Source organism: Grammomys surdaster, unplaced genomic scaffold, assembly GCF_004785775.1.
Source record: "Grammomys surdaster isolate TR1022 unplaced genomic scaffold, NIH_TR_1.0 125974, whole genome shotgun sequence".
Classification (NCBI taxonomy): domain Eukaryota; kingdom Metazoa; phylum Chordata; class Mammalia; order Rodentia; family Muridae; genus Grammomys; species Grammomys surdaster.
The window spans coordinates 3,018,216-3,027,958 of NW_021620791.1; the positions used below are offsets into that span (position 1 = coordinate 3,018,216).

General features: G+C 45.0%; 1 protein-coding gene across 1 annotated transcript; it reads left to right on the forward strand.

The window, feature by feature from the left end:
* Positions 1–5,662: 5,662 nt before the first annotated feature.
* LOC114609513 (alpha-1B-glycoprotein-like) lies at positions 5,663–9,531 on the forward strand. The gene is made up of 7 exons (XM_028753879.1): positions 5,663–5,702; positions 5,778–5,840; positions 6,487–6,813; positions 6,998–7,291; positions 7,863–8,159; positions 8,956–9,243; positions 9,383–9,531. The coding sequence occupies exons 1-7, from the start codon at positions 5,669–5,671 to the stop codon at positions 9,388–9,390; spliced, it is 1,311 nt and encodes a 436-aa protein (XP_028609712.1). The 5' UTR covers positions 5,663–5,668; the 3' UTR covers positions 9,391–9,531.
* The last annotated feature ends 212 nt before the right edge of the window (positions 9,532–9,743 follow it).

Below are 9,743 nucleotides of genomic sequence, written 5' to 3' on the forward strand. Positions count from 1 at the left end.
GAAGGGGGAGGGGGAGATGGAGAGGGGGAGGGGGTGTGGAAGGGGGAGGGGGAGATGGAGAGGGGGAGGGGGAGGGGGAGATGGAGAGGGGGAGGGGAGGGGGAGGAGGAGAGCGGGAGGGGGAGGGAGAGATTTGAATTTGCACAAGATTGCCATCATAAAAGAAAGTGTCACCTTACAAGGATGGTAAAGGGGACACTGATGCCTGTGTCCCCATGATGCCTGTGTCACCAAGGCTCAGAGACAGTCTTCTTTACTAAAATAAAGTTGAAAGACCCTTTCTTGTCTCAGATAAGATGAAAGGAAAAGACAGACTGAGAATTGCCTACTAAGACATACAGCAAAGGAAACAAACACGGAAAGACTTTTTTAACTTCAGCAAAGGTAAAAATCTGTGCAGGAAAAAGGGGTAGAATGATGATGTCTTCAATAGTTTGTACATTTTGCCATGAGCTAGCTACACTGATGGTGAAATCAGTAACATCCCATATACAGGTCAGTAGTCCAAAAAAGTTACAATGAACCTGGAAAAATTCCCATTATTAATTCTTAGTACTGCCCCTCTCCCATGGTTAGATATGTTGTCATACATAAATGCCATTTACATCAGGTTAGAGTTGCCTAAAATATTCAGCACAAGACTGTGTGTGCTTCATTGGTTTGTACCCTAGGAGCCATACTCTCATTCATCCACGTAACCTCGGTGTAGTGTGGGCTATACTATCTAGCAGGCATTCTGGATGTCTGTACTATGCAACCATCTAATGATGCCTTTCTCAGAATGTATCTCCATGAAGGGGCATATTACTGTATATATTTACATTTGGTCATTTGAATATATAAATATGCAAATGTAGATTTGCATGTTTGGGTTAATTAAACTCTAAAATGCTCACTATAGTTAGATAAATAGGAGAGCAAAAACAAGGGAAAACAGTGTTTTACGTGTCTGTGGTGACAGTTTCAGCCGAAAACTGAACTCACCCTTCAGTTCCTGTAGTTGATGGAAAACAAATAAAATATGTAACTTAAAAAATAATGCTTAGAGATATGGAAAGGATTCATCAAGAGAAAAGGGCTACCAGGTTTTTAATGGCTATTTCTGGGAGCTTATAAGTGGAAGGGTACAGAAACCAACCTTTTGATTTGTTTGAATAAGCAAGCCTCGGGCTTATCTGACTCTTTAAGCCATGTGCACAGATCACTTTAATGAAAAGAGAAAATTTTAGGAAGAGTGGAGAATTCTACCCTGACTCCACCCTAGTGATCCAGGTTAATGTAAGTTAGCCTGACACAGTCTCTCAAGGCCTCATTCTCAGTAAGTTCTTGGTGTTGATCTTAAATCCTGCTGCGTCTGGAATATGGTGATAGATGAGCCAGACTCCTCCAGCAAAGTGACCAGCTTTTTTAAAAAAGGAGAATCTACTGCAGGTGGAGCGAGCAGAGCAACAGAAAGGAAGCAAAAGTTACCCAACAGGCTTCACAGAAAGGCTGATGTCAACAGCCATTGTGTGTGTGGGGGGATGTGCGTTGCAAGTGTCAGTTTAGTGGCAGATGTTCCAAACAGTTGCCAAAGTTACGTGTGCAATTTCTCCTGAATTTTTCTGGCAGGACTTTTGTGCTCCCTCCTTATCTGTTATCAGTGTTTGATGTTTGGACAGAACCTAAGCACCAGGACAGTCACCTGGCTCAGCATTGCCCTAGTGTGAAGGAACATGAAGAAAATGTCGACTCAGAACAGAGGGCCAGCACCTTGTGACTCACTGCAATCATGACTCGTAAGCTCTGTCTCAAGTAGGACAATTATAGGGATCCCTATAGCCCCTAGGGTTTGCTCTCACAACAGAAAATAATGCTTTCTTCCCATTACTTTCTGTTTCTGCCAGCAAGTGTCAAAGTAAAGAGACTTATCTATGGTAGGGGGATTCAAGCAGTTTTTTCCCTAGGTGTCTGTCTTTCTAGACGTGAATATAGCTAGCTCTTACAGCACAATCTGGATCCTGGCATCCTTGGGAGGGAGAAGTAGAAAGAGAGAAGATTTAAGGCTTGTCTGGGCAGGGGATATGTCTTAGTGGCAGAATGCACTCCTAGCATTCATGCTCCAATCTCTATGCTCAATCCCCAGTACTGATAAACCAACAGTCAATATATATCACATAAGTGACTAAAATATTTACAAAGAACCTTGAGTTAATCGAGAAAGATAAGCTTTAAACCATGATCTAAGAGGAGAAATTTAAAGGAAAAGACTTTCACAAAATCCGTTAACATGATTTATAAATGAATTCCATTTCTATTTTCCAGAAAGGGGGACTGAATCCTCTAGCTGTGTCTCTGGGACTAGAGAAAAGAGAAAAAAAAAAAAGATAATGGCTATAGAAAATAAAACAGTTCTTAGTAAGTCGAATTAGGCTGGGTATAATAAGTAAGTATAATAAGGCTGTAAAATTTCCTGTGCTTGAGATGGAGAAGGGAATTTAGGGAGAGTAATAGTTTATGCTCTACTCACTCAACAGGAATGCCTGGGTGTGTGCAGCCTTGATATTTCTTTAATCAGCATTCTAAACATTCTCATAATGGTGTAGTTCAGAAAATGGGAACAAAGATGAAAATTAAGAGGTGACTGGAAGAGAGGATCATAAGCTAAAGAATTCACATGCACTGACCTTTAAAAGGGCATCAGAAGTTTGAGGTAAGGTATTGGAACTCCATGATGTACATGTAACAAGGATTTGAGTTCATGTGTGTAAAGAAAGGGTGATAAGGCAGGAGGCAGAAGTCTAGAACATCAAATGGAACCAGCTCTTAACCATCAAGGAAGTTGGAAGTGACTGTTATCTCTTAGCCTTGAACTTCCCTCTTTGCTTTGCTTTACAGATGACATCACCATCTCATTTCTCAGATAGTACAGGGGAAAGAGAGGTGCCCTGCCAAAGCATAGGCTATCCCTCAATACATGCCTGCAAGAATGCGCAGGTGTTTGGTGTTGGACAGTGCGGCTCAAAAGGGATTCTATTTAATTTACGATTAAGAGGCCATGTATGTGGTTTAAGTGGCAGAAAAAAAAGACTGAGCTGTAAATAAATTCTGAAAAGTGTTTGAAGGTCAAACCTACAAATCAGAAAGTAGGAAACCAGAGAGCGTGAGGAAACATTGCATTCCTCTTGTGCCAAGGATGGACTCAACCCAGAACACACCCAGTTAAGTAGGGTCATGGTGTGAGAATGAGGATAATTACATATACGGTGACCTACAAAGTTTCCAATCGGGGAAGGTCTTGAGGGAGGATGGAGAGTAAGATCCTAGGAACTGTAGACAACTGTGTCTTCTGCTGACATAGGACCCATAATTAACTGAATATTTGGGATAATCACTGTTTCTCTTGCCAACCCACAGGTTTTCTGTCCACATGGGACTTCTAGAAGCAAGACATGTATGAACTGAGAATTAAATGATTATATTGACTTTGGGTCCAGCAGAAGCACATTGGATTCCTTATAGTACTGGCTCATTTTACTGAATAATGTAGAAGTTAATAGCATGTCTTTCAAGGGAGCTGTCATGATTTGAATATGCTTGGCCCAGGGAGTGTTACTATTTGGAAGTATGGCTTTGTTGGAGTAGGTGTGGCTTTGTTGGAATAGGTCTGTCACTGTGGGAGTGGGCTTTAAGACCCTCATCCTAGCTGCCTGTAAGTCAGTCTCCTCATAGCAGCCTTCAGATGAAGACATAGAACTCTCAGCTCCTTCTGCACCATGCCTGCCTGGATGCTGCCTGGATGCTGTTCCTGCCTTGATGATTATGGACTGAACCTCTGAACCTGTAAGCTAGCGCCAGTTAAATGTTCTTATAAGAGTTGCCTTGGTCATGGTATCTGTTCACAGCAGTAAAATTCTAACTAAGACAGGGGCTTTGGCAGGCTTAAGTAAATGACTATGCATAAAAGCTTTGGAAGGTGGGTGGTCCAAGCAAGTCTTCTCTGTGCTTTAGGTATTAATATTGCATGAGAGGCTATTGTTACTGTTCCCTACTTGATAATTCTAGAGAATGGAAAGAAGAAGGAGAAAGACACTAAAAACCAGAGGGTAAGAAAGGAATAGATTTAAAATAATAAAAAGAACAAAAGTAACCAGAAAGAAACATCTCAAAATGCAGAAGCTTCAGTACTGATTTGAGATACCAGGTTCAAACACCAGCTTAGGAAACTCCGCTGTGATGGGTGTGAGTCAGGTCCAAATTCAGAGCTGGATCAAGGTCTAAAAGTCCATCTTCTTACACCCCAAATTGAGACAGAATCTCACTATAAAGTTCTTGCTGGTTGGTCAGAAACTTTCCGTGGCTGACCCCCAACTCTTAGAGATTCATCTGTCTTTGTCTTCTGAGTGCTGAAAAGTGGCACTTTAGAAGTAATCTGGAGGACTCCCCAGGATTATAATTTGTGTCAAGTGTCCTACTCCCTGGCAAGCCCCAACCAAGGCATCACTTTTTGCTGAAATTTCTCACATGCAGCGAAAAGACATCCCAAGGCGCATACTAGAAGTTAGAAAAACTGTTTGGGTCCCAGATGTTCTGTCACATGCTCGCACCTGGCTCAGGACTGGATTCTTTGTAGCCAATGTGCAAAGCAAGTCCTCATTCCTTATTCTGCTGCAGGCTGAACCTCTCTCCTGGATCCAGCCCTCTAAGGAAAGACCCTAAGAAAGATCAGAGAAACCATGGGTTCCCTCGAGGAAAAGTTTTCCAGAAGCAGCTGTGAAGCTTGTAGTTAATAGATACAACAGATGAAGAAGTTTTAAAGTATTGACAAAGAACCACAATAAATATTTTACATTTGTGACCCAACACACACACACACACACACACACACACACACACACACACACAAGCGTCGTGACCAGGCTTGTGCAAAAAAAAGTCAAAGGTCTTGAGAATTAAGGTTGATTTTGTGAATTTTAACTTACTTGGCTCTCAACCTTTGTTGATTTTATAAACTCTAGTTTTTCTGACAGTTTGAGAAATTGTAGAATTTCAACTTCCCTATCATCCCTGAGATAAAGTATTCTTTCTCTCCTGGAAAGGTGGAGGAATTTTGGGAAAATGAAAGGAAATACAGACACCCCCTTCCCGAGTATTTTCAAAAGGAAAGAAATTGGTGTTTGAGGAGCCTCAAGAATGTGAGAAGGAAAAATAACATGGCTATGACCCCTAGACACATATACAATAGTTTAAATGGTTGGGGTGTAATTTTAGGACACCAAAATGGTTGTGTGTATCCCTGGGTTTGATTTGTGTCTTTGTTTATCAGCTTGTTGGTTTGTTTGTGTTTTCAAAAATAAGGTCTGGCTCACTATGTAGCCCAGGCTGGCCTAGAATAAAGCACTCTTTAGTATTAAGGAAATGTGATCTTCTTCTATAGTCTAAAATACCCTTTTGTTGTAGTTGTTTAATTGGAGTAAAATGACTCTACTGTTATTATCAGTTTGGCTTGATAATTACGAATTATTATTGATTAGCATTATTGCTGAATCCTCACTGACCCCATGCCAAGCAGTTGTCTCTCTGCCCCTACCTTCCAGGAAGGGCAAACAAAGTACAAGGTCAGTGCCTCAGATTAATTTGCCACTGCAGGTGCTCCCTACAGACACTCCTGCTGGACCGAGGACCCGCCATGTCTCTGCTGGCTACTGTACTGCTGCTCTGGGGTGAGGTGTCCTGGGTCCTAGAACCTCTGGGGCAGGTGTGGTATGAATGGAGACTCACACACTCTGTCTCTACAGGTTTCACTCTGGACCCAGCGACTGATGCAGCCCCCTGTACATTCATGGATGCCATGGAAAACAGTGAGCATGAGTTATGGGGATCCTCTTTCCTAACAGCAGCAAGCTAGCCCTGGCTTCTTTGCCTTCCAGATATGACCAGTAAACCTATCCTGTGGGCAGACTTTTAGTCCTGCTAGAACCCTTGGCAAGTCTAACACTGACTTGTAAGGTCCATGAGGCTACCAAAGACTTCCAGCTGCTCATAATGTGATGTTCCAGGAACTTGCTCATGTTGCTGTACCTTCTATGTTATACCAGTTCCAACTGGGAGCAATTACAAGTGACAATAGGGGCCTGTACCACTGCCAAATCAGGCTTGGACTACTCTGGGAGATGGACAGAGATGAGCAATCTTGTGGAGGTGACAGGGACAGGAAAGCAGGTCAGGAGGCAGTGGAGGTAAGAAGATAGTGGAGCCCCATCCATGCCGCCTGGTATCTCTTAGCCTCAGTTTGCATATATGTCAAGTAGGAGCCTTTATGCTGTGTCCAGATGCCTATGGATAAGTCCTATAGAGTGATGGAGACAGCCAGTACCCTTTCTCTTGCTCTTGTCCCCACCCCTACCTTTGTTTCCCTTATGTTTTCTGAATCCAGAATCCAGACTCTCATCTTCTCCAGAGGGAGATTGAAGCACTCACCAATCCTGCTCTCCCTCATCCACACAGGTCCCTTGCCCAGGCCCTGGCTTTCCGCTGATCCAGTGCCCTGGATCACACCTGGCTTGAGCACATTCCTTCTGTGCCAGGGGAGAGTTCCAGGCGTAGTATTCCTGCTGAGGCGGGAAGGAGATGAAGGTTTCCTGGAGGTAGCTGAAACAGATGGCTTTCTGGAGGGAGCTGGACCCGATGGTGCCCTGGATGTAACTCAAGCAGGATTCAAGGAACACGCCATTTTTCTAGTCCACCAGCCAGGCAACTACAGCTGCAGCTATCAAACTCATGGAGAATGTGCCCCCTCTAAGCCCAGTGGTATTGTGACCATCGAGGAGTATGGTGAGTGTTGAACCCCAACAATGAAAAGCTCTACATGAAACTTGATGCATAGTGTCCAAAAATGAGTCAGTTGCTCCACAGCTGTCACTGGAGGTTTGGGGCCAGACAGAGGACAGTTCATAGTGGTACCCTACAAAGGAGGGTCTCCTGGACTCCTCACTCAGGGATCTTCTCTGCTTTGCAGCCACACCACCACCACCCATGCTGACTTCTTCAGAAAGTTCCACAGTGGAGCCACCCCAGATGGCCCGTATGATCCTTCTCTGTGTGGCTCCTCTGAATGACGTTGAATTCCAACTGAGGCAGGGAAGACGTGAGATGAAGGTCCCTATGGTCAGCACCAGCCCAGAGGAAGTCAACTTCTATCTGAAATTGTCAGACATGGGTGACCAGAGCCCTTTCACCTGCCGCTACCGTCTAAGCAAAATGACAGCTTGGTCTGAAGATAGTGAGCCCTTGGAGCTAATGTGGAGTGATGGTAAGCTCACAGTAGGGCTGCAGACCAGGGTAGGCTAGAGAGGCATAGATGGTGGTCAGAAAAGAGCAAGATTGGGGAACCCAAAGCAGAATCTCCAAACCTGAACAAATTATCCAGTTAAACTCAGTTTCCCAAGCTTCAAATAGGACAATTAATACAATAAACTTGAGACTGCAAAGAATTGAATCACCTCAAGCAAAGAATTGGATCACCTCAAGCAAGTCAGGCACAGACCTTAATGGAATACACAATTTTGTGTATCAAGCAAGAGTAATGTGGACTTGCTGGCTGCCTAGAGTTTGCCAAGGCTAGGAGGCTGAGGCACAGTGTTAAGTATGGTGGTGATGGTGGTACTACCTGATCTTCAGAAGCAGATGGGGGGGGGGGACGGAGGGAGAGAGGGAAAGAGGGAGAGAGGGAGGGGGAGAGGGAGATGGAAACAGGGAGAGAGAAACACAGAGGGAGCTAGGAGGTCATATTAGACATAAAACTTAGTCAAAGCACAGGCTGAACCACTCATGGGTATCGTGCCATGCTTTCAGACTGGGTCAATGTGTCTGATCCTCCACAGAAACACTACCAGCACCAGTGCTCACTGCAGAGCCTTCGAAAAAGAGCTTTGAGGCCGGTTCAACAGTGCAGTTCCGATGTACCGCACCCAGTGCTGGTCTACGCTTTGGGCTGCATATCGAAGACTTGGATGAGCGCAGCCTGATCCAGATACTGGAGTCTTCTGGTAATGAAACTGTCTTCCAACTGAAAAATCTCTCAACCATAGACTCTGCCAGCTACAGCTGCATCTACACTAAACTGGCACCGCCCTACTCAGGATCAGCTCCCAGCGATCTTGTGCCTCTGTTTGTGAATGGTGAGCTGAGCATAGCCACATGGATAGAAGTGGGGGAGGGGGGAAGGGGCAGCAGGGGGATGCTAGATTAGGAGGCAGAGGTTCTGTGCCTTGATCCTGTGATGGGCCATTCTTTCTGGTTTGTGCCTTTATGAGGTAGGTATTGGACTTTGTGGTCCATGAAAAATCCTCCTCCAGGCAAGGAGTGGGACTCTGGTGTTTCCCAAAAACACGGTTTTACTGCCAGGTGTCAGGTAAAACCACATTCAGGAGCATTAGGATTGTAGTTTTTAGTGTTCAGGTCCACTCTTCTGTGAAGCATGTGTGTCAGCACCACTTCTATCAATGACTGCCTAGTCTGGCCTGGGACTGTCTCCACAGGCTTGAGCTAATTTGTAACTTTATAGAACCCTTGAGTTCCTGAGGTCTATTTGTTCCTCTGATTTCCTCATCAAGGTCTCCCTGAGTCAGAAGTCATCCAGGCAGATACCATTCAGAGCCTCCAGCCAGGGTTAATTTTGAACTTAGACCTTTGAACTGTGCCTCTGCCAGAAGCAGTTTCCCAAAAGGTCTCTTCACCACTTTGGGGAGCCAGGGAAGCCCTGGAACAGGTCAAAGCCTGGGAGATTCATAGCCTTGTGATGCTGGGGAGTTGCACACTTAGAGGAGATATAAACATCATTAAATGGATACCCAAGGAACCAGGCAACAGGAAGATTGGTGCCCGGTGTGCAGTGCAAAAGGAGCCAGAGTAAACTCACCATAGGGCCCCACAGGAAATGTCCCAAACTGAATACTATCCCTTACACACCTCCAGGGCCACCACCACCACCAAAGCTCCAGGCTCTGTGGACAGGTATAGTGCCGGCTGGTTATGATGTTGTTGTACGCTGTCACAGTGATGTGCCCGGGGTCACCATGGAGCTGCTGCGTGATGGCAAACTTGTGCCCTACAGGATGCTCCGAGTACTGAGCACCCACAGTGACCTGGGGCTGCATTTTGTGGGTCCCCAACATACGGGAAACTATACCTGCCGTTATACTTCCTGGTGGCCTGAGCCCATTCACTCAGAGCCCAGCAACCCCGTGGAGCTCCTAGTGCAAGGTATGGCTTCCAGAGCTATGGTTGAGTTTTGCCTCTCGATCTTTGCTGGGCTATGAATTCGGTTAATTGTGTTATCTAACCTGGTATGCAAGGGTCCTGTGGAATTTTGCTGATTCAAGTCACCTACTTCTTTGTCTAGAAAATTGATGTGGCTGCAGACACAGGACCAAATGTTGTTCCTTGGAAAGAGCGGAAGACAGATGGACAGAACTCCTATTCTTTCTGCTGCAAGATGTATTTCCCTCAAACTCCCTCTACTTAATAAAGGCCAAACAAAAGTTTGTTAAAGCATGTCTTCCATTTGTGGGTCCGAGGAGGCTGCAGGTGGGAGAGGATGTGCTTTCAGGACTGGGATCTTATGTCTTTAAAGAGAATCCATTCAGGAATGGATTCTGAGGACAGGAGGGTGAAGGTCTGGCCTTTTCCCCACATCTCCCAAGATCCCCTTGTCTTGACCTCCTGTGTCTGGTTGTCTCATAGCTCCCAAACAATTCTTTCCC

What these genes read in the sequence shown, in the direction of transcription:
- LOC114609513 (XM_028753879.1), top strand. Translation starts at nt 5,669, where the DNA reads ATGTCTCTGCTGGCTACTGTACTGCTGCTCTGGG. An exon ending in TGTGACCATCGAGGAGTATG is followed by an intron (nt 6,814 to 6,997) that starts GTGAGTGTTGAA and finishes TCTGCTTTGCAG; the next exon opens with CCACACCACCACCACCCATG. An exon ending in GGAGCTAATGTGGAGTGATG is followed by an intron (nt 7,292 to 7,862) that starts GTAAGCTCACAG and finishes GATCCTCCACAG; the next exon opens with AAACACTACCAGCACCAGTG.